At 35.8% G+C, this 24465-nt stretch overlaps 1 protein-coding gene across 1 annotated transcript; it reads left to right on the forward strand.

Annotated features, from left to right (window-relative positions):
* The first annotated feature begins 1141 nt into the window (after positions 1-1141).
* On the forward strand, positions 1142-22973 carry F11 (coagulation factor XI). Its single transcript, XM_004610401.2, has 15 exons — positions 1142-1224; positions 2085-2140; positions 4913-5075; positions 5492-5598; positions 7880-8039; positions 9851-9960; positions 10656-10815; positions 13022-13131; positions 13236-13398; positions 13493-13599; positions 17505-17673; positions 19117-19292; positions 21722-21817; positions 22336-22475; positions 22742-22973. The coding sequence occupies exons 2-15, from the start codon at positions 2086-2088 to the stop codon at positions 22898-22900; spliced, it is 1875 nt and encodes a 624-aa protein (XP_004610458.2). The 5' UTR covers positions 1142-1224; position 2085; the 3' UTR covers positions 22901-22973.
* The last annotated feature ends 1492 nt before the right edge of the window (positions 22974-24465 follow it).

Genomic DNA, 24465 nt, shown 5'->3' on the forward strand with positions numbered 1-24465 from the left:
CCATTTGTGTCACAAGGCGTTGAGATTTTTTAAAGTTATGGAACTCTGTGACTTCCTTTATGCCTTAATACAGTGAGATTTAAACAATAAAAAAAAGATACTATGTGATTCCTCCCTTTATGTCTCAATGCACTGAGATCTAAAAAATAATATGTATGTAGTACTGTAGCACTATCGTCCCACTGTTCATCGATTTGCTTGAGCGGGCACCAGTAACGTCTCCATTGTGAGACTTCTTGTTACTGTTTTTGGCATATCGAATATGCCACAGGTAGCTTGCCAGGCTCTGCTGCGTGGGCGAGATACTCTCGGTAGCCTGCGGGGCTCTCCAAGAGGGGTGGAGGAGTCACGTCAGGGTCAGTTGCATGCAAGACAAACACCCTACCCACTGTGCTATATAGCTCCAGCACTTATATGTGTGTGTGTATATATATATGTATATATATATATATATGTATGTATGTATGTATGTATGTATGTATAAAACTATGTGACTTCCTCTCTCCCTCCCTTTGGGTGTCAGTCTGAGATCTAAAGAAATTTATAAGACTAGCCTTTTTCCTCTAAAATATTTTTTCAACATTTAATGTTTCCAAGTAAAATAAAAAAAAAAGAAAAAGAACTTGGTTCGTTAGAACTAATGGAATTTTCATAGGGTTTTGAGGAAATAACACTGTATAAAGGGAATTTATGAACATAGAACAAAGAGTAATTATTATCTGCCCATTTATTTCACCCAGATAAAATTTTGTTCATTAACTAGACAGTGCATCAATTAGTCCATGATTCTTTTGTTTTCTTTTAAACTTGCAAGACTCAATCTAGGCTGGAATTGATGGTCAGCAGTTGATATTTGAAAGTGTAGTTAAGCATTGCTTTGGCTATTGTGAGTTTGCCCAACAACTTAGGAACACTTTTTGAGTTCTTTTCCTGACTCCTGATATGTCTGTCACTTGTTTGAATGTGCAGCAAAGCAAGAAAAACATATTTACTGCATTGAAAATAAGCAACAGCCCTTGTGCATTGTTCATATGCAGGGATTTTAAGGACTTTCATACACACACTGTACAAAGAGAAGTTACATAACATTGGGGAGCAGTAAAAGCAAATATTAGGTGAACATTTCCTACACAAGATCATTAAGCAGAGGATAAAGACCATTTTAGAAGAAGAAAGACACTAAATCAGAACAGCAGTCACTCAAGAAAACAAGGTATTTTTCAGGTATGAGTTCAAAAATTATTATTTATAGTTTTTTGAAACAATTAGTCATCGAAATACTTTGTCTAGATCACCTTTATAAGAGAATGATTTAACCTTATAAATTGAACATTTTAGAGGTTTTTAGTTAATATCCATAAACAATTTGACAGGAAATACAGAATATTAAAAAATAACAATTATAGCATAGTAACAAGCATTTAACAATGTAACAAGTTATTCAAAAAGAATATTAAAAGTAACCAGAGATTTATTTTTCTCCCTGATTAATTTGAAATTTAACTCCCTGATGAATTTTCATAAAGCAGTCAGCTCAATGTTTCATGGGGATATACATATTTATAGGTAACTAAGACAATCTACAAATAATTTGCAGGGAGAGTTTATAAAAAGTAGAAAAGTCCACAAATAGAAGATATTTAGTTCTTTGATAGATATAAAGATAGAGATTTAAAATGTAAAGAAAATATATGCACTGGAAGAGAAAACTAATAGGAAAAATTGGGGTGGAGGGTGTGAGAAGTTCCTTATTAATGGTGAACTTAAAGACTCTCCATAGAGGGTGTGGAAGGAGGAATTTTTTCCCTGATCAGCTCCAGGTTCTTAATAACTACAAATAAATTGAACACTAATCTACATGTTAATGTCTTCACTGATACTACACAGCCATGACAAGAAATATTCCTTCCAGGATTTGGGAAAGATAAAATTCAAAATTATGAGAACTCCATGAACACTATTCCCCTACATGAACACTACAGAAACTACTCCCCTTCCTTCCTCTTTCTTATAAACACTTGTCACTAAAATAATGACAAATGGCATTTTATATTCTAAAAACATGAATGTTTTTCTTTTTGTAGAATGAATTTATTATATAAAATGGTACATTTCCTTTTATTTGCATCGGTTTCTGGTGGTAAGTAGGACTTTATCTTAAATAAAGCATGGAAATAGCTTGATTTCCTGACTGAGAGGGGGAACATAAATCCAGAGAGGAAAATCATAACACAATTCCAACCCTATGTAATCTATTTCAGAGAAAGAAAGAAAATATTTATTTTTTATTCAAGCAACAGGAGTTTTAAAACCAGAGGAAATTGTGGTGAAGATCATAGGAACCTTTGTCTGTACCTATAACCTATTTATGACTAATGTTACTGCACACACTTAAAGTATACGTCAGCGATATTAAAAAGCAGATTGGCGTGGGGGGGCTACCCACCAGTGGTCAGGATTGCCTTCCAAGTCCAAAGCCTGTTTTAACAAAATTCAAAAGATTAAAATTACACAAAACATGTCACCCATTTACAGTGAAATTGAACTGAAAAAAAATAGTAAGAAGGCAGCTGGAAAAGACCCAAATGTTTGAAAGCTGAATACATTTTTTTAAACAAATATAGACCACAGAGCTCAGAAATGAAAGTTTAAAAATATACTAAGCTGAGTGATAAAAAATTATCTTATTTATCCCAGCATTATTTTAAAGTTTAAAAACTTAATCATATTTTAGTTAAGTTTGTTCCAGAAACAAAAAGTTAGTAATCAAAAGTCAAGCAGATATACTATTTCTGGGTATAACATCTAAATAAATGAAGCCTATATATATGTATGTAGAAACATATATATTTATAGAAACATTATTTGCAATAACCAAAAGGTTGATGAAATATAGTCAAGCAATGGGTAAACACAACATTTATTGATTTATTAATAAATTATAACATAAATAAATTATTCAAACTATAAGCACAAAATTTATAAAATTTACCAAGTCATTAGTAAAATTCTTGAGAGTAGTGTTTCAATGTAGCGTATTTGCTCTTCACCAAAAGCTGGATTTCATGGTCAATAAATGGGATTATTTTGAGGTCAGAATAGATGCTTTGTGAATAGATCCTTTGATGCTTACTGAAAGACCCATTGAGCGCAATACAGAAGGACTAGAGTAGTTCAATCCGAAGTATTCCAAATGGTCTTCTGAACACTGCCAGGAGTGATCCCTGAGCACTGAGTCTGAAAACAGTGGGCAAGTTTCTATTAACACCTGGCTCTATCATTGGGTAGTGGCCAATTTTGGAGAAAGTCATGATCACTGGATCACTGGATCACTGTCACTGTCATCGATTTGCTTGAGCGGGCACCAGTAATGTCTCTATTGTGAGACTTGCTATCACTGTCTTTGGCATATAGAATATGCCTCAAATAGCTTGCCAGGCTTTGCTGTGCTAGCGGGATACTCTCAGTACCTTGCCAGGCTGTATATACATATGTGTATATGTATGCATGTGTGTGTATATACATATATATACATATATATATCAAAGCAGACAAGTAATAAGGTATTTATAGTGGATTTTTGTGGAAAAAATCTATGGCAAGAGTCCTTGACTTTTTGCTCCCATGAGTCCCTTTGTTAATTAGTGAACACTATGAATGACAGAATAATTTGATAAAGTGAAAATAATTGAATATCAAGGAAATCAACCATATTGAAGTACAGTTCACTAAAATGTAGAAAAATAAGTGTGCTTCATATCAACACATAAGTAACGAGACTTAGGGGTTATCTAAAACTACTTAGTAATAAATACTACCTAGTTGGTAGTGAGCAATGATGAGATTTTTGAGATTTCCACAGTGATAGTGTGTTTTTCTCCCTTCTCCTCGACTTTATGTTGTAGATATGATAACTGGAGGTCATTTTAGCTATGTTCTCACACACATGTGATTGCAGTGGGCTGACTGGAGATCACATGCATTTTTTGTGGCATAATGATTGTTGATCACACATCCGCATGTGCTGAAGGGATTGCACTAGACTTTTGGGGTGGTAACTGTGCTACTAGGGATAAAATCTGAAGCCTCAGGTATGCAAGCCAGATAACCAAGACGATCAGATGATCAGATGACTGTGCAAAAAAGTACAATTTAGAATGTTAAAACTTCTAAAACCCAGAAAGACAGTTCAGCTTTATGAAATTTAGACTTGCTTTAAAAATCTTATTTATGGGGGCTGGAGTGATAGCACAGTGGGTAGGGCATTTGCCTTACACGCGGCTGACCCAGGTTCGATCCTCAGCATTCCATATGGTCTCCTGAGCATCTCTAGGAGTAATTCCTGAGTGCACGAATCAGGAGTAACCCCTGTGCACCACTGGGCGTGACCCAAAAAGAAAAAAATCTTAATTATGGGTTTTACTGAAAAGGGCTCAATAATTTCTCTGATAGTCTAAATTCCCTGTTACTAAATGGGCATATTTAAAATATGGTGATATAGCATATTATCATTGAATGTTACCAGAAAATTATTACTCTGGCGCCTCCATTTCATATACAGAGTTTGAGCAAAGAAGCAGTGGAGAGAGTAAAAAATAGGAGGCCAGTTTTAGACCTGGATAGATCCCAAAGAGAATTTTTTTCTTTTAGCAAAGACCCAAGGATTGTTTACATTACCCATAAAGCTCTCCAGGTCTCAAAGACAGTCACTTGAAAGTGCAATTCCACTGAGATATAATTTGGGGAGGCTGCTCATCCAATACACTTACATAAAAATATTGAGAGATCCAATTCATAAGTTTAGGCATATGTCCTCTCAACGACATGTACTTTGCTTGTCCTTGTGAGATTAATCCCTAATTAGACATGTGTTCACCAAACTGCAAATAATATGCCATGTATTACATCACAGAATGTGTGACTAAACTGTTCAAAGATACCTACTATCAAGGAGGAGACATTACAACTGTTTTTACACCCAGTGCCAAGCACTGCCAACTATTCTGTACCCTTCATCCGAGGTGTCTGCTCTTCTCTTTCATGGCTTCATCATCATCCGATGATCAAACCAAATGGTAAATGCTTTCTTTTCTACATGGAAGATATAGATTTTATATGAGTTAACTGCCAATAATTTTTCTACCATGTTATAAAATTTAAAATGAACTATTGCAGTATGGTCTCATCTCTTTGACTTCTCTTCGCTGACTTTTAGGAGAAATTATTTTTAAACACTCAACTAGTAATGTTATTGCTGTTGTTATTGTTGCTGTTGATGTGTTTTTTGTTGTTGTTGTTTATTTGCCACACCAGCAATTCTAGGGGCATACTCCTGGTTCTGCACTCAGGTATTACTCCTGGAGGTGCTCAGGGGACCACATGTGTTGATCAGGATTGAACCCAGATTGGCTGCATGCAGTAGCAAGCATCCTGCATGTTATACTATTTTTCTGGTTCCAAGTAATTTTATTTATTTATTTTTACAAAACAGGTTTTCTTGCATCCTGAAAGACAGTGTTACAGAAACATTGCCAAGGGTTAATATGACAGGAGCAATTTCTGGATATTCTTTCAAGCAATGTCCACACCAATTAAGTGGTGAGATCCTATTAGAATAAATAAATATTAGCTACTGGGACACATTGAATTGTTATATCAGGTGTGGGTTATGGCTATTAAAAACTCTTACTACATGGAAATTAGTCTCCTAAAGAAAACCTTTGTGCAAAAAGTAAAAACTAGTATAACTGCATCACTCCTCCTACTTTATCTCATAGGATATACCTTACGCTATAGTTAATCTCATTAATTTCCTTTCTATTTTAGAGTTTTTTAAAATTTTTTTATTTTTTAATTAGTGAATCAGCATGAGGGTACAGTAACAGATTTACACATTTTCGTACTTATGTTTCCCTCATACAATGTTCGAGTACCCCTCCCTCCACCAGCGTCCATTCTCCACCACCAGTGAACTCAGTATCCCTCCCACCCCACCCCCAGTCCCATCCCCCCTCCCCCCGCCTCCATGGCAGGGCATTTCCTTTTGTTCTCTATCTCCTTTTAGGTGTCATGGTCTGGAATAGGGGTATTAAGTGGCCATCATGTTCAATTTATAATCTACTTTCAGCACGCATCTTCCCTCCCGAGCGGGTCCTCCAAGCACAGTTTACTTGATGTTCCCTTCTGCATCTGAACTGCCTTTTCCCCCAGCACATGAGGCCAGCTTCCAAGCCATGGAGCCAACCTCCTGGAATTTATTTCTACTATTCTTGGGTGTTAGTCTCCTACTCTGTTATTTTATATTCCACAGATGAGCACAATCTTTCTATGTCTGTCTCTCTCTTTCTGACTAATTTCACTTAGCATGATACTTTCCATGTTGGTCCATCAATATGCAAATTTTATGACTTCATCTTTTCTAACAGCTGCATAGTATTCCATTGTATAGATGTACCAAAGTTTCTTTAACCAGTCATCTGTTCTCGGGAATTCTTTTTTTTCCAGATTCTGGCTATAGTAAACTGTGCTGCGATGAACATACCGGTGCAGATGTCATTTTGACTATACCTTTTTGCTTCTCCAGGGTTTATTCCCGGGAGTAGTATTGCTGGGTCAAATAGGAGCTCAATTTCTAATTTTTTGAGGAGTGTCCATATTGTTTTCCAGAAGGGCTAAACAAGTCGGCATTCCCACCAGCAGTGTAGAAGGGTCCCTTACTCCATACATCCCCTCCAACAGCAGTTGCTTTTGTTCTTTCGGATGTGTGCCATTCTCTGTTGTGTGAGGTGGTATCTCATAATTGTTTTGATCTGCATCTCCCTGATGATTAGTGATGAAGAGCATTTTTTCATGTGCCTTTTGGCCATTCGTATCTCTTCTTTGGGAAAGTTTCTGTTCATTTCTTTGCCCCATTTTCTGATGGGGTTGGATGTTTTCTTCTTGTAAAGCTCAACCAGTGCTTTATATACCCTTGATATCAATCCCTTATCGGATGGGTATTGGGTGAATATCATTTCCCATTCTGTAGATTGTCTTTGTATTCTGGTCATTGCATCTTTTGCAGTGCAGAAGCTTCTTAGTTTAATACAGTCCCATTTGTTTATCTCTGTTTCCATTTGGTTGATCAGTTGCGTGTCATCTTTGAAGATACCTTTATCTTCAATATCATGGAGGGTTTTACCGACCTTGTCTTCAATGTACCTTATGGATTGTGGTCTGAAGTTGAGGTCTTTAATCCATTTTGATCTGATTTTTGTACATGGTGTCAGGTCGAGGTCTAAGCCCATTCTTTTGCATGTGGTTGTCCAGTTGTGCTAGCACCATTTGTTAAAGAGGCTTCCCTTGCTACACTTCACATTTCTTGCTTCCTTATCAAAGATTAGATGATCATACATTTGGGGTTATGTGTAGGGATATTCCACCCTGTTCCATTGGTCTGCAGCTCTGCCTTTGTTCCAGTACCATGCTGTCTCTTTTAGAGTTTAAATTTTCATGTGAAAGTTCTTATGAAACTTTCTTATGAAAATCCTCATTAATTTAAGTCAAAGAGAGCAGATACAGAGGTTGAGATGACACTTTTTAATAGTAATAGAGATTCTTTAAAAGCTCATTAGCAAACTGGTGGGATTAAGGAGACAAGAGAGGCCAGGTTAGATCATTGAACAAAAAAATTGCAAGTCTCATACTAAAGAACACTGACAATCTTTTACTGTTTCTGAGTGAGAATATCAAGAAGATCAAATTTTTTAAAAATTAACTTCTGAGTAAAAATGGTTAAAAGATTTTAAAGAATAAATCAAGAGAAATCATGTGAATGTTTAAATATGGGTGTTGTACTTGGAGTCTAGAAGATAACTTTGTTTCCCATGTTTAATTTCAGCTTGCAACAAAAAAATTTATGTGGGCCTAGATATGAAGGGCATGAATTATAATGGCTCTATTACCAAGAATATTCAGGAATGTCAAGAGAAATGCACAAATGATAACCACTGCCACTTTTTCACTTATGCAACAAGGCAGTTTCCAAGTGTAGAGCATCGGTGAGTAAGCTGTAAACTCAGACTAGGACAACCAATATCCAAAAGAACAAATGGGAGTTCATTATAATTGTCTTATCAACTTGGCAACAAAATTAACTTAAACTTATAAAAAGATTTTTATAATAACTATTTAATTTACTGAGCAGAAAGCTCAAGGGTTGGGGGAGATAGATTAATAGGGGTGCACATATTGTGCACCCCAGGTTTGATCTCTGCCACTATGTGCCTTCCCTCAGCACTGTAGGCTGGAGCAGCCAGTAGCTGAGTTGCTATCAAGGAGGCTCCTGCAAAAATAGAAATATTAATTAAGTGCACCTAAAAGTAAAATCTGGGGGTCCAGGAAGATAGTACAATGGGTAAAATGCTTGACTTGCATGCAGCCAACATGAGTTCAACCTCCAGAATTCCGTATGGTCCACAGAGTACTGCTAGGAGTCAGTACTGAATGCAGAGCCAAGAGTAAGCCCTGAATATTGCCAGGTATAGCACAAAAACAAACCCCCAAAAAGTACAACGTGGATGAATTTTATTGATGGAGTATTTTACAGACACTGTTATATACTATACATGTATTCATATGTGTATATGCATGAACTTGTATATCTAAAACTCACCTTTTAGCTGATTTTTATTGTAGTTCACATAACATTATACAAAGTTACTGAGCTTTCACTACCAATAAAGTGTTTTGTTTTGTTTTTTCTTTTTGGGTCACACCAGCGATGCTCAGGGGTTATTCCTGGCTTTGCACTCAGGAATTACTCCTGGCGGTGCTTGGGGGACCATATGGGATGCCAGGGATCGAACCCAGGTCGGCCAAGTGCAAGGCAAACGCCCTACCCGCTGTGCTATTGCTCCGGCCCCAAACTATTGGTTTTTAAAGGGTTATCACAGTTTAAAATTGGCAATTTTAAAGCAATGATAACTGGTCAAACTATACCATCCCTAAGCAAAAGGATTCCACAGTCTCACCCTAAAGAATCAAGAATTCTATTCATCTCTACAAATAATAGTTCCTTCTCTAAGACAAAATAACTGAAGTCCACATGAAATGTTTTAAAGCACTAAAAATGTCTCATACCAGATTTTCAAATACTCTGGGGATGAATCTTTTTACAAGGAATATGAAAATGATCTTATCTCTAATGATCAATCTGTTATTTTTAAAGATATTTGGGAAAATTATTAACTTTTATATTTAGAACTAGTTATAAATGTCCTAGCTTATATTAGCATTTTTAGGAACCTTCTAAAAAAGAATAAAGTTCAAATGAATAGTATTTTATTTAAAAATTCTATGTTCATACAAAAGGAGATGAGTGGAATAGTAATAAAGAATTAAGTTTATTTCAAAAACAACAATTATACAAAACCCTCAAAGGAATAGTTTTAAAAGTTTTCTTGGTTTATCTTTAACTCTACTTGAGTGACATCTTTTTACATATTTTTTTTCATCTATGGATTAATAGAATGTGAGCAGCAATCCAGGCCACTGGAATTGATGTGCACAATTTTTAAAAGTTAAAAATGCTAAAACTGATGACTCAGACATCATTAATTCCTACATTCCAACTCTCTGTGTCACTACCTCTCTTAAGTTGTCCCTCTACCCTTGAAAACATAAAGGTGACAAACTCACTAGGTCACCAGTTCCTAACAGTCACCTCTCAAATTATGCCCAGATCAATACTTTTCAGAATTCCTTAGCAGAGAGGCCCAGAACAGTCTCTAAATAGAAATTCCTATTTTTCTATTTTTTTCCTATTTTGCACTTGGAAGAATAAAACATTTTAATTTCTGTTTTTATTCAGTAACATGTGTTTATTGAAGTACACCCAAACAGGAACACCAACCAGAATAATAAAGCTCAATGAAGTTGTGTCCGGATTTTCACTGAAATCCTGCGCCCTTTCTAGTCTGGGTAACTATCAGTTTCTTAATAAGGAAGCTAAACCATTAAATTATAGGTGCTGATGATATGTCTTATGGGTCTAAATTAAGACATTAATTTATGCTTAGTGATAAAAAAATGGATGGACCCAAAGACAGTTTTTGCCATCTTTAGTTGAAATTTTTTATTATCTTTTTCATTATTATCTTCATAATTATCTTTTATCTGAATTTAAAGTTTTAAAGAACTACTTCAGTGTTTCTAAATTTAACAAAGTATCTTGGGATTAGAAAACTTTTTAAATGTGTTTCTTTATAGCAGTTAGTTTTTGGTTTACAGCAAAGCTGAGTGGGAAGGTATAGAGTATTACTTACCAAACTATACCTTGTCCAACACAAGGATAGCCTCTCTCATTATCATTGTTTCTCACCAAAGTGATACATTCATTACAACTGATGAGGTTAACCTGACACATTACAATTACTCAAAATTCACAGTCTTCATTGTAATTGACTCTTCATGTCATACATTCTACAAGTCAGGAAAACTGTTTAATGATCATATTTTCACTATGGTATCACACAGAGCATTTTCACTGTCCCAACATTTTCTGTACTTAGTCTGTTCATAACTCCCTAAAAAAACTTTCATGTAGTATTTATAAATGCATCCAAGGATTTAACTGATTCTATTGGAAGATTTAAAGTGTGTCTTTTGTTAAACAGCTTGTATTAGGGATATTTTCCAGAATACAGTGCTGGCAGATACTAATATTGACAGTGTTATGGCTCCAGATACCTTTGTTTGTCAACGAATTTGTACGCATCATCCCAACTGTTTGTTTTTCACCTACTTTTCTGAAGAATGGCCAAAAGACAATGAAAGGTAGGAATAAGATTTAAAGTATTGTATTGCCTCTTAAAAGCAGTTCATCAAACCAGTTTTAAAAATTCTGAGCATCTTCTGGAATAGATAGAAGTTGCAAAGAAGGACCACTAGCTTTCTTCCTTTCCCATTCCATATCTACTAATCACAGTGCAAGGTTAGAAAAACTCATTTTTGTTATCAGCAAAGGGAATGTTGTCTGGATCTGAGTGAAAACAAGAGATGGGATGGTCATTAAGATGAAACTTAGTTCAATTTCCGGTATAAGAAAGTTGAACATGGAACAGAAAAGAGCTGTAATCGTCAGTAAAATGTAAATCTAAAGTGAAGAGAGGAATAAATGAAGGTATATATTAATTAGACTGGAGATGGTGATGGATGGAAATTGGTATAAAGATCCTGCTTCCATTCTAATGGGTAATCTAATGGGTACATTCTAATGGGTACAGAAAAGCATAATAAAACATGGGAAATGTCTGATTATCAAAGGAATATCTTCTAGGGTTTCTACCTCTTAACAGTGATTTGCTAACTTAAAACAAAACTTAAAATTGTGGTTTTTTAAAAAAAAATCTAGATTGTATATATTACCTGAGCCAAATTCTCTAAGCCCTTTGTGATTTGCTTGACTGCATTTGATTCGATTGCTCCTTGTTGAGTACAGCATTCTCCAGAGCCATCCTACCAAGATAAGTGCTCAAGTTCAGTAAGGTAAGTCTGAAACTTCAGAAGTGCATAAAAATAAGCCACTGTGTTTACTCAACAAATTTGGTATCTAATATATGCCACACACAGCTATCAACACTGGAGATGTCATAGTGAACTAAGGAGATTCTTGGACAAAAAAGTAGAAGGAGAAAATTTAGATTTTGGTATACTAGCAATATAGAACCAGTGAGCTTTACTGATGAAGTGGATACATACTGTGAAATAACAACAATGTAAACAATCAGCAACAATTTTAAGACTTTTGAACCAAGGAATTAAAGAGGATAGAAATGCCTATGACCAAGATGAGGATGATTTTATGAGAAGATTTCAAAAGGGAAGTGATGACTATTAAATATCCAGAGAGAAATATTGAAATAGCATTTGGAAAAGAACTCTGGAGAGATTGACACACTAGGTCTATGTCTGGGTGGAACTAAAACCATGAAGTTCGCAAGATCATCAAAGAACCAAATGTACTCAGAGAAGAAAGGAAATTCAAAGATTAACCCTTGAGATAATATACATGTCAGAAATTAGATGTACTAATATAATTATGTTGTGTCAATTACTGCTTTTTTATTCCCTTTTAAAATACCTAATCAATTTAATAAATTTAGATTGGTTTAAATTTATTAAATAAATTCTAATAAATTTAATCCTCAGTGCAAAATGAGAAAGAAAATGAGTGCTGAAGATAAAAGTATGACTATTCAATTTTAAGTTAAAATGAGTTAAACTAATCTTGCATTTCTTCATCTTCACTTGCCACATTTCAAGTGCTCAATAAGTGTGGCTAGTGGCTCCTTTATACTGCATAGCACATATTGCAATACTTCTTTTGTTTCAGAAAGTTCTATTGGACAACACTATTCAAAACATTTATTTTGTGCTAATAATTAGGAAAAGTTACTACTTCCAGAAAGAGTATTTTTTATAACTTAGTCTGCAGATGAATGTCGCTAATCCCTGACTAAGTCCATAGTAATTCTGAATACTGATATATGTCTTGAAGATTCTTGAATCTTTGAGATAATCTGAAGTATTAGAAGAAAGGAAATAAAGAAGCTTCTAGGAACTCTGAAATAGTCATCTCAGAACATTTTCTTATAAGCAAATTTTAAGAACATCTGCCAAAAGTCAGAAAGTATAGTGGGTAGGACACCTGTCTTGCACGAAGCAACCTGTGTTCAATTCCTAGCACTGCATACGGTACCCAGAACACCACATCAGGAGTAATCCCTGAGCAAAGATCCGGCAGTAAAACCTAAATACCACTTCGTGTCCCCCACCCCTACTTCAAAAAAGTAAAGTATGTCTACAAGTCTGACTCAGGAGGATGGACAATCAACCAATGTTGATTTATGAACACTTTCCAAAATGTGAAAGTATTCCCAATTAATAATGCCAATAAGAACTGATTGATCGATGCACTATAACATTTTTATTCCTTAATAGATTTTATGTCATATATTTATATTTTAATTTTTATTGCTAGAAATCTTTGTCTCCTTAAAACATCTGTGAGTGGACTACCAAGCACACGCATTAAAAAGAACAAAGCTCTTTCTGGCTTCAGTTTACAAAACTGCAGGCACAGTGTCCCAGGTAACCAAGAGCATACTTTATTCTGATTGCAATCAATAAATACAGGGAGAATGGCAAATGCTATAGTTTTGTGTCTCATACTTCATATGTGATTTGCTGCCTAGTGTTCTGTCATTCTTCGTTTTATCATGATACTGATTTCCTGGGAGAAGAACTGGACATCTTGGATGTGAAAGGACATGAAGCCTGCCAGAAAATTTGTACCAACACAGTCCGCTGTCAGTTTTTCACCTATTCTCCAATTCAAAAACATTGCAAGGAAGGGAAGTAAGAAATTCAAAGGGTTGCATAGATGTTCCTGTCCCAGCTCCTCGATTAGGTATACACATTATGTTTGAACCATTTCATTTCCAACCTGCAGAGGGAAATGTTACTTAAAACTTTCCTCAAATGGATCTCCAACTAAAATACTTCATGGGAGAGGAGGCATCTCTGGATATACATTAAGATTATGTAAAATGGATAATGGTGAGTGCAATATCACTTGAAAAAATATGTATTACAAAATAATCTATAGCAAGGCTAAGGGAGACAATTATTTTAAAAAAGGAGGAAATAAGTAAAATTATGAAATTAGTTATAATTTCTATTTACTCCAATCATCCAGTCTGGTCAAACTTTTTGTTTTGTTTTATTTTTTGGTCATGTTTTGAAAGTAAATATTGGATCAGGACTAAACTTTGCATTTCTAATACTTCTTTATAGGTGATATAATTTGATACATTTATACATGTGGTATTCATGATGAGATTCAGGCTCAGCCAATTCTTTTTTAAAATTAATTTATTTTTTAATTAGTGAATCATTGTGAGGGTATAGTTACAGATTTATACATTTTTGTGCTCATGTTTCCCTCATACAAAGTTCGAAAACCCATCCCTTCACCAGTGCCCATTCTCCACCACCAGTAAACCCAGCATCCCTCCTACCCTCCCCAATCCCATCTCCCCCCACCCCACCCTGCCACTGTGGCAGGGCATTCCCTTCTGTTCTCTCTCTCTAATTAGCTGTTGTGGTTTGCAATAAAGGTGTTGAGTGGCCACTGTGTTCAGTCTCTAGCCTGCATTCAGCCCGCATCACCCTTCCCCCACATGGCCTCCGACCGCATTACAGTTGGTGATCCCTTCTCTGAGTTGCCCTCTCCCCAGAATGTGAGGCCAGCCTCCAAACCATGGAGTCAACCTCCTGGTACTTATTTCCACTGTTCTTGGGTGTTAGTCTCCTACTTTGTTATTCTATATTCCACATATGAGTGCAATCTTTCTATGTCTGTCTCTCTCTTTCTGACTCATTTCACTCAGCATGATACTTTTCATGCCGATCCACTTATATGCAAAATTCATGACCTCCTTTTTTCTAACAGCTGCATAATATTCCATTGTATAGATGTACCAAAGTTTCTTCAACCAGTCATTTGTCTAGGGCACTCGGGTTTTTTCCAGATTCTGGCTATTGTAAAGAGTTCAGCCAATTCTTTTATATCTGATTTTCATCATGAAAGGTTATAAATATGTCTTAATATTCTTTGTAATTTAAATATATGCATATTTGTTAACCAGATTGTTTTGTTCTTAACTTTTACTTGGTCTTCAATAGATAAAAATCATCATATATACCAAAATGTTATATCTATTGAAGAAATAGTTAAGTAGCTCTTTAAGGATTTCATGAAAGCCTTTGAAGGTTTTCATCTTTTCAGAAATCCTGTAAAGTTCTATATATTTACAACTGGTAGCAAAAATCATCAAAAATTTGAATTTATAATTGGATTAGAAATTGCTCAGCTTGTACAAAATATATCATAGCATAAAATATAAAAAGGTCATCAGTTTTTTCATTCCTGTGGAAAATTTCTGCACACTGCCACAAAAGTTTGTAGGCAGTAAATAAATAAATAAATGGAATTCACAGTGGCAAAGAATATACCACACATACTCTTCTTAAATCACCAGAATAACACATTATGACTTTAGTGTTCGTTAAGTTATATAAACCACACATTTTAAGACTTTTATTACTTCATGGCCTAATAGTAATGTACTGTAAATTAAGAAGCAACTAAGATTTAATGAAGAAAATGTAAGCAATAGTTAAACTTTATAATAGCTTTCAAAGTGCAAATATCTTTCTTGCTAGATTTATTCAGCTGGGAAGGTGAATACATTCTTTACTTTGGATAACTTATTCTGTAGATGTATATTATATTATGTCCAATATGTACATCCTAACTACATAAGTACTGTTCTCCTGGAGTTTAAAGGGGCTCTAGTGAGAATATAATATTTCAAGGGTCTTTTAAAAGCTTGTCAATTAATGTTGCACTTCATACATTTTGTTTTCATTACAATAATTTACCTGACACAAAATGGAGTAATAACAACTATTCTTTTAATTCTATTAAGATTTTAAAAGAACACAGCAAATTTTGTTAGTGATATTAACATTAAATGGGAGCCAGATCTTAAATCTTCATGCAAAATCCACTCTATACCACTTTTCTTCATTACCTTCTGACTCTGGGTTATAAAGGCTATACAATGTATCAGGTACACATTCATAGTTGAAACTGAAAATACAAGGAAAAGAAAATAAAATCTTTAGTAATTTTAGTTCATGTTCTGAATTAAGTGAAACTAGATAGTTGGTCTTTAGTACACTATTATTGATGAAATAATGCCCTAGTAGGAGAGGCAAAATCTATTCATCAATCTCTAATCTCTATATTGTCACTAATCTACACTATAGTTTAACTTCTCTCAAGATACAGAGTAACTGCCATCAAAACAAACATATCCTAACATACAAAATGATGCTAAACATAGATATTTTCAGCATTTATTTTGTTGGGTTGGGGAAAGGGGTGGGGGGTGTCATATCTTTAGGGATCACTCCTGGCAGTTCTCGGGACCAGGTCATATCAGGAAAGAAACCTGGGCCAATTGACCTATCTCTCCGGCCCTCAGCACTTACTCTGAATGGAGGAAAGAGATAATATGAACATTAAAACCAAGTGGAGCTATACTTTTTTACAATGTGTTTGATTAAGATTTACTTAACTCATTTATAGTCTGCAACTTTACAATTTTCAAATTGTGAGAGTTGCCTAGTAGTTGAGAATAAAGTAAAATTCTTTTAAACATCCCTCTAAAATGACTTACCATCAAATTTATAGTCAAATGAGAATGCTCTTCTATGCCTACCAGCTGTTAGGTTTTCACAAACATGTTACCCTTGTTCCAAACTCAGCCTGCTATTAACTGATGCTTCCTTCAAATCTCCTTTTCCTTTTCTTTCCTTTTTTTTTTTTTTTGGTCTGGCCACTACTGTACATTGAGAGGTGGTTATTTTACAGCCATAGATCTAGTGATAGGAACAGTTAAGACTTAACGTTTGGTCTCTATTCTGCTACCTTCATACTCATCCTTTAGCCAACATTTAGGCTTCCTCCATCCACTGGGCTTTATTATTCTAACTCTGGGTATAGTACTTTGAAATCAGCTGGTAGTTTGCTTGAATTCCAGCCTCTATTATAGACAAAATCAGAAACTGCATTTAAAAATTAAATTAAAAAAATTAAAGATAACTGTGATTTCAAGTTGAGAAGAGCTGCTGGAACATACTAGTCTATGATCAACTCACTTTCTTACTGTTTAGGCTACTGTGACAGACTTGGCCAGGCCTAGAGGGTGTCTTCTTGGGTCTTCCAACAAAGGAAGTAGCAAACAGGTTGGAGAATTCTGTGCAGTTCAGCCAAGACAGAAAAAAAAAAAAAAGCCTGAATCAAAGTCCTTGTAAAGAACTCCAACCTGTCAACAAAGGCAATGGGACAAGCAGTTCACAAACAGAAATGCAGCCTGGGGGTTGGGCATGGTGGAGCAGGAATGACTGGGACCAAAGTTCAGGCAGAGGATGGAGACTGGGAAAAAACTGATTTTGGTTGTACAAAGGTTAAAATGGAAGGGAAAGTGTTCAAGTTTTATTTTTAGACGTCATTGTCAAACATTACGAATCCACTACCAGAGTTTCTTAGTCCCTGGGTCTGAGGTAAAGCTCATTTATTTTTCTAACATATTTCTAAATGATGCTGCTGTCTCTGGGTCACCTTTGACAAATAATGTTTTAAAAGAATTACCCAGGATGTCTTTAGAAAGAGAAGACTTCTTCATAGCAACCCATGAGGCATCCTTTGGGACTCATACAAAATACAGCCACGTGTATTTTGGATTGCCAACTTGATTGTAATGTTTTTTAAGTCAAGGTCATGATAAAGTATCCAATGTAGGGAATGTGTTCTTCCCATTGTCCCTGAAGAAACATAACTATTGATGGAATAGGACGACTCAGGAAACTATTCATTGCAATTCTTGTTTTAGAGTGTACAACAAAAATCAAGCCCAGAATTGTTGGAGGAACAGCATCCGTCTCTGGTGAGTGGCCCTGGCAGATAACCTTGCACATCACATCACCCACCCAGAGACACCTGTGTGGAGGCTCCATCATTGGAAACCAATGGATACTAACGGCTGCTCATTGTCTCAACGAGTCAGTACCATTGCTCTTTTTACCTGCATGCTCATAACTTAAGTCCGTTGTTAGTATCTTTTAGCAGAGATTTTTAAGTTATAAGTAATGTATTTATAAAATTAATCTCCAGTGAATAAAAGCCAAAAGAGAGACTGTACAAGGTTGGATGCAGAAATAGATATTGACAGATGTTGAACTGTTCAGCTTTCCAGTTTAAGTGGATACTCCCCCCTTGGGGTGGTCTTCTTGTCTCCTGTAAGAGCACACAGTCTCTGTGTCCAGAACCAGATTCCAGAACCAAACTCATGAACAATTTCCCCTCCTTGCTTTGCATGTGGGAGGCCCAGATTCAATCACCAGCTCCACAGAGTCCTGAAGCATCACCAGGAGCAATATCTAAATACAGAGAAAAAGTAAACCCAGGCACTTCTACTATGCCCCAAGCCCCGCTCCCCCCACTCACTCCACCATCTAACCCCCAGAAAAAGCAAAAAATATTTTTTTCTTCTATAAATCCAATTTCTCTCCTTCTCAATCTGTCTCTGTCTGCCTCTCTTTATTTCCATATACAGAAGGAAAATTTCATGATACACCTTCAAATTATATTCCCTATTTAATCAACTTTAGTTTGGAGCAAGTATACTCATCCAGAGAATATATATTCTAGAGAATTAGAGTCAAGTTTCCTCTTTGCACTTCAGTCACTGTTACTGTCACTGTCATCCCGTTGCTCATCGATTTGCTTTAGCGGGTACCAGTAACATCTCTCATTGTAAGACTTATTGTTACTGTTTTTGGCATATCCAATATGCCACGGGTAGCTTGCCAGGCTCTGCCATGCGGGCTCGATACTCTCGGTAGCTTGCCAGGCTCTCCAAGAGGGGCGGAGGAATCGAACCCGGGTTGGCCTTGTGAAAGGCAAATACCCTACCACTGTGCTATCGCACTTCAGTATCCTCCGAATTGTTTCCGAACACAGTTTTTGTGTGTGGTAAGTGTATGGCACACTCATGTTGTAAAATGCGTTTGAGATCACTCTATACTTTACCTTTCACATAGGGGAAATGGAATGTCAGAACACTTCTGTGAATTGCTTGGGATTACAGCTCATCAATGGCAAGACTGAGAGGAAAGCCAAGAATTCTTCATCAATGTTGTGTGTATGTGTGTGTGTGTGTGTGTGTGTGTTGGAGGGTGGAAAGAGTGTTTGTTTTATGTGTTTGATGTAAGGAAAACGCTACGCCAGGATCTTCTCTATAAAAGAAATGTATGATTGAAAAATCTTAAACTAAACTAATGTACCTTAGCTAAAATAAAAAAATCTTAGGCAAACTTTTATCTAAAAGCAGCAATTATCAGAAAATATTAGATAATTAGTAATAGTTAAATAGCAAAATAGTTCCAACTTAAGCAATTATCTGCTAACAGGAAATTTATTTTCTTCTCTTGTTTGCTCCCTAGGGTAGAGTCACCAAACCTTTTGCGTGTCTATAGTGGTATTTTAAATCAGTCAGATATAAATGAAAACACACATTTCTTTGGGGTTCAGAAAATAATAATCCATGACCAATATGAAATGGCAGAGAGTGGATATGATATTGCCTTGTTGAAACTGGAAACCACAATGAATTACACAGGTATGAAGAATTTTAAATAGAAAATTATCTATAACAATAATCTAATAATAATGTTAAATACTACCAGATTCATGGCCCAACTCTATCAACCTCTTTAGTAGTTATTATCATGAAAAGGAAAGGGTTTGCAAAGTTCAATTTCAATCTATTAAAACTGAAACTTCTTCCTGATTATCCTGATTACTAGTTATTTGAGGCTGAGAAGAATACATAAATTTGCAGATGCAGTGGCAATCACTGTCACTGTTATCACTGTCATCCGGCTGCTCATTTATTTGCTCGAGTGGGCACCAGTAATGTCTCCAATTGTGAGACTTGTTGTTACTGTTTTTGGCATATTAAATATGCCAAGGGTAGCTTGCCAGGTTTTGCCGTGCGGGCGGGATACTCTCTGTAGCTTGCCAGGCTCTCTGAGAGGGACGGAGGAATAGAACCTGGGTCTGCTGAGTGCAAGGCAAACACCCTACCCGCTGTGCTATCGCTCCAGCCCAAACTTTCTACATATCATTAAAAATGAAAACCTTTCATTTAAATTTTAGGTTGCTCCACCTAGCAAATTTCTGAGCTCATGAAATTTAGTTTCTAAGTCCTCATCTATAATGGTGATACGTCTTTATCTCTCTGGTGATACACAACATATACAGAGCTACGTATAGGTTACACACAGTATAACTAGGTGTCTATAATATTGCCAAGAAGGCATTGGAGTGTTTAAGACTTAATCCAGAGTTGAGAAGATGGCTCCAAGAGCTGGAGTGAAAACCAGGGTTCAATCCCCAGCATGGTGCCCATAACATTGATGGGTGTGGCACCCAACAACAACAACAAATTCACTAAGTAGCATGGATCATTTTTTGAGGGCAGAGGTTGAGGGGTTGAGGTGCACAGGGGCTATTACTGGGGCTGGAACTGAACTGAAGTTGGCCACATGCTAATCCCTGAACTCTGCCTGACTCAGGTCCTTACTCTTTAAATAATCCTTCAAATTGTATGATTACTATCAAAACAGACCAATGCACAGAGGAAAGGAATGGAAAGGACACCAATAATTTCAAAGTTGAGGTAGGGGTATGTTGGCTGAATCCAGTTTGTTCTCACAAGCACTTGGGTGCTTTTATGATTGCCAAATTCATAATTATCATCAGGTAAATGAAAACTAGGGCAAAAATAGATTTCTTACACAATACAGTGTTTGAAATATAAACATACGAAGATTAATAAAAATAATGTCCAAAGTGGTGGAACCAACAGTAACTAAGTGATAAAAAGATCTTAGCAGTATCAGGGATGTGGCTTGGAGGGAGTTTGCAGACCCAAGGTTCAATTCCTTATGTCACAAAAAACTAAACTAAAACCAAAATAACCACCAAAATTTTAACAGTCTACAAAGTTACCTGAAGAACACAAAAATTAAGTGAGTTAGTTTTAAATGTTTAGATGAACTGAAGAAATCATTTTAATAACATCCGTTAGGAACCCACGTAAATTCACATGACTTATAAAACATTCCACCTTTACTCTGGGATCCTGGGGCAGTAAAATGTAAACTTTGTGTAGAGGTCCTAAATTCTTCACTTAAAAAATATAAGTTTAAGACTTGTAAGGGTTCAGCAGTATAAAGTTAGGGAAACAAGTTAAGGTAGATTCTGTGATTTACGCTCGGGAAATAGGCCCCAAAGTCCACAAAGATGCAAGGATAGCAAAATTCAAGGCTAGTAATTGAATGTAATGCAAGACCAAGTAAATCACTCTCGGAGATCTCTGGGAACCATGTAGGGTGCCACCACAAAAGGACTGTGCAAGAGGAAGCTAAGAAAATAATTATAATAGCGGTGCAGAGTGATAGTACAGCAGGTGGGGCATTTTTGGCAATACGATAGAATATTAAAGATGATTTAAATATAGGGGTGAAAGGATTACAGATTAGAAAGAGTAGGAAACTACCTTCTGAGTCGCAAATCTGGTTTGAGTGATGGGGTTAGGGAAGATGTGACTCTCACTCCCTCCCTCTGGGATTTATAATACTGAACTTGTGGGATGAATATTTATGACAATGAGCTAAAAAACAAATGTAATAAGTATTCCTACCTGACAATAAGTGGGTAGAGCATTTGCCTTGCATGCGCTGTCCCAGTTTCGACTCCTCTGTCCCTCTCAAAAAGACCAACAAGCTATGGAGAGTATCCTGCCCACACGACAGAGCCTGGCAAGCTACCCATGGCGCATTGGATATGACAAAAAACAGTAACAAGTCTCACAAAGGAGACGTTACTGGTGCCCGCCCGAGCAAATTGATGAACAAAGGGACGACAATGCTACAGTGCTAATTATAAGATGCAATCAAATATATAAAGTGAAAGAAGAGAATCTTTCCTAGGAAATATATATATTTTGATTCTGATGTCTAAAATATAATTTCTAAAATTTAGACACTCAACGACCCATATGCCTGCCCAGTAAAGGAGACAGAAATGTAATATATACTGACTGTTGGGTGACTGGATGGGGATACAGGAAATTAAGAGGTAAAAAGTTTATATGTGCCATTCTAAAGATAGAAAACACAAGTCAATCTTAAGTCAGAGTTAAAATATGAGCTACAATAATGTAATCAAGTGTAATTGCAGAGAGCATATTAATAAGATGAAAAGATAAAATTACCCAAGTAGTGGTGATATCATAACTGTTTTGAAATTTCATATATGACAATTTCTTTAAAGTCTACTTTTAATGACATCTAGGGGAATTCTAACACTTTTTCAGTAAAAATCTTAGCTTTTATCCAATTATTTTCTCTGAAAAGTAATTTCAATTAGAGCCATAATTTTTAAAAAATTATTGTTAATCAAAATGGTGACTACAGTTGTAGGAGTAAGGTAATCTTTCTACTCTGAAATAGTATACGGTCTATGAAGTAAACTTAATAGATTTATTTCATTCTAAATTTTTACATCAATTCTAGATTTTTTATTTTAAATCATATATATTATTCATATATATTATTTATGTAATTGTTCCATTAACAATCAAATTTTTCTTCCAGACAAAATACAAAATACCCTCCAGAAAGCCCAAATTCCCTTGGTAACAAATGAAGAATGCCAGAAAAGATACAAAGGGCATAAAATAACCAATAAAATGGTCTGTGCAGGCTACAAAGATGGAGGGAAAGATGCTTGTAAGGTACCAGAGTGTTATCAATTTATTAACTATATTCAAGTTGCATCTTTGAATGCATTAAACAGTCCTTTTTCAGTGAACAGAATACAGTGTATGCATTTTACTTACATTGAAATCTACAGTAAATAAATTGGATAAAAAATTAATCAGGTTCTTTAAAGGTTATCAAAGGAGGTCAGGGCAGAATTTTAGGTGAAATCCTGAACAAATTCTATTTATGATAAGTGGTTTATGAAGCAATGTTTTTTTCTTCCATTTTATTGTCACAGGGAGATTCCGGGGGGCCCCTGTCCTGTAAACACAATGAGGTCTGGCATTTGGTGGGCATCACAAGCTGGGGAGAAGGCTGTGCTCAGAGGGAAAGGCCTGGTGTTTATACCAATGTGGTGGAGTACATGGACTGGATCGTGGATAAAACGCAAGCATAATGAGAAGCCTTATCTAACCCCTTGAGGAGCAAACCGGATTAATTGCTGGAAGAAGGTTTTCATTTCACCTAGAAGATAAATGGTGCCATCACTTTCTTTCATGGATTACAAGACCTAACAGCAGCAAACTGAAGGGGCTTGGTAGTTGTTATAACATACCCCCACAAATGAAAAATAATAAATTTCTGAAATTTTCATCCTGTGAGAATCTCAGCCTGTTTTTAGCATCTGGGATCTAACTTTTTTTTAAATCAGCTTTCACAGAGCCAAAGAAACACTATGAAGTGATATTTATCTTTTTACTATTACTTTATATCCAATAAGAAGATTAGTCCATCCTGTATGTGTCTCTCTCTAACTTCACTCAGCATGATATCTCCAGATCCATTCACATAGTCACAAATACTATGTCATCTTTTCCTGTAGCTGCATAATATTCTATTGTGTATATGCATCACAGTTTCCTTACCAATCACCTGTTCTTGAACATTTGGACTGTTTCCTAATTTTGGTTACTGTGAATAGTGCTACAGTGAACATGAGAGGGTAAATGTCTTTTTGGAATAAAGGTTTGGGGTTCTTGGGGTAAATGCAAAGAATTTGAATTGCTGGAACTTTATGGGAGACCAATTTTTAGTTTTTTGAGAAGTGTTCACATTTTTCTTTCCAAAAAGGCTAGACTAGTTAACATTCTCACCATCAGTGGATGAAGGTTTTTTCCCCCTATATCCTGGCCAACACAGGTTGATTTTAATCTTTGTGAAATGTGCCATTCTCACTAGTATGACATGGTCTTTCATTGTTTTGATTTGCATTTCTCTGGTGATGAGTGATGCCAAGAATTCCTTCATAAGACTTTTGGCCATCTGTATCTCTTTTTGAGGAAGTATTTAGCAACTACATATATATGTGTGTGTGTGTGTGTGTGTGTGTGTGTGTGTGTGTGTATTCATACATATATATATATAGTTGCTAATTACTTCCAAATTTTCTCCGAGAGCAATTTTGCCTCCATTAAAAATATAACAGGGGGCCACATTTTTATAATATCACTGTATCACTGTATCACTGTCATCCCATTGCTCATTGATTTGCTTGAGCAGATACCAGTAATGTCTCCATTGTGAGACTTGTTTACTGTTTTTGGCATATTGAATACACCATGGGTAGCTTGCCAGGCCAGATACTCTTGGTAGCTTGCCAGGCTCTCTGAAAGGGGTGGAGGAATCGAACCCAGGTCAGCCGCATGCAAGGTAAATGCCCTACCCGCTGTGCTATCACTCCAGCCCAACTTATAATATCCCAACTTATAATAATAAGTTGGGAATTTATAACAGTCCAATAGGTAAAAAATTCTAACTCAATGTAGTTTTATTTTGAATTTTCTTCATCTGAATTATACTAAACACAGAGCACATATGATTAATAGGCTAATAACTGCATAACTTTTAATTTAAATATAAATTTAGTATAGAACAAAATACCAGAATACTGAAATCTGTATCCTCATAAATATAGTAAAATTTCTTGGGGGAAAAAAACTAAAAATACCAAGGTTCCAGAAA

The sequence above is a fragment of the Sorex araneus genome, chromosome 1 (genome assembly GCF_027595985.1).
Source record: "Sorex araneus isolate mSorAra2 chromosome 1, mSorAra2.pri, whole genome shotgun sequence".
NCBI lineage: Eukaryota > Metazoa > Chordata > Mammalia > Eulipotyphla > Soricidae > Sorex > Sorex araneus.

Excerpts from the sequence above, each read along its gene's own strand:
- F11 (XM_004610401.2), top strand. The coding sequence starts at position 2,086 with ATGAATTTATTATATAAAATGGTACATTTCCTTTTATTTGCATCGGTT. Across the intron at positions 5,076-5,491 it reads TCCGATGATCAAACCAAATG|GTTTTCTTGCATCCTGAAAG; the intron begins GTAAATGCTTTC and ends TTTACAAAACAG. Across the intron at positions 19,293-21,721 it reads AACCACAATGAATTACACAG|ACACTCAACGACCCATATGC; the intron begins GTATGAAGAATT and ends TCTAAAATTTAG.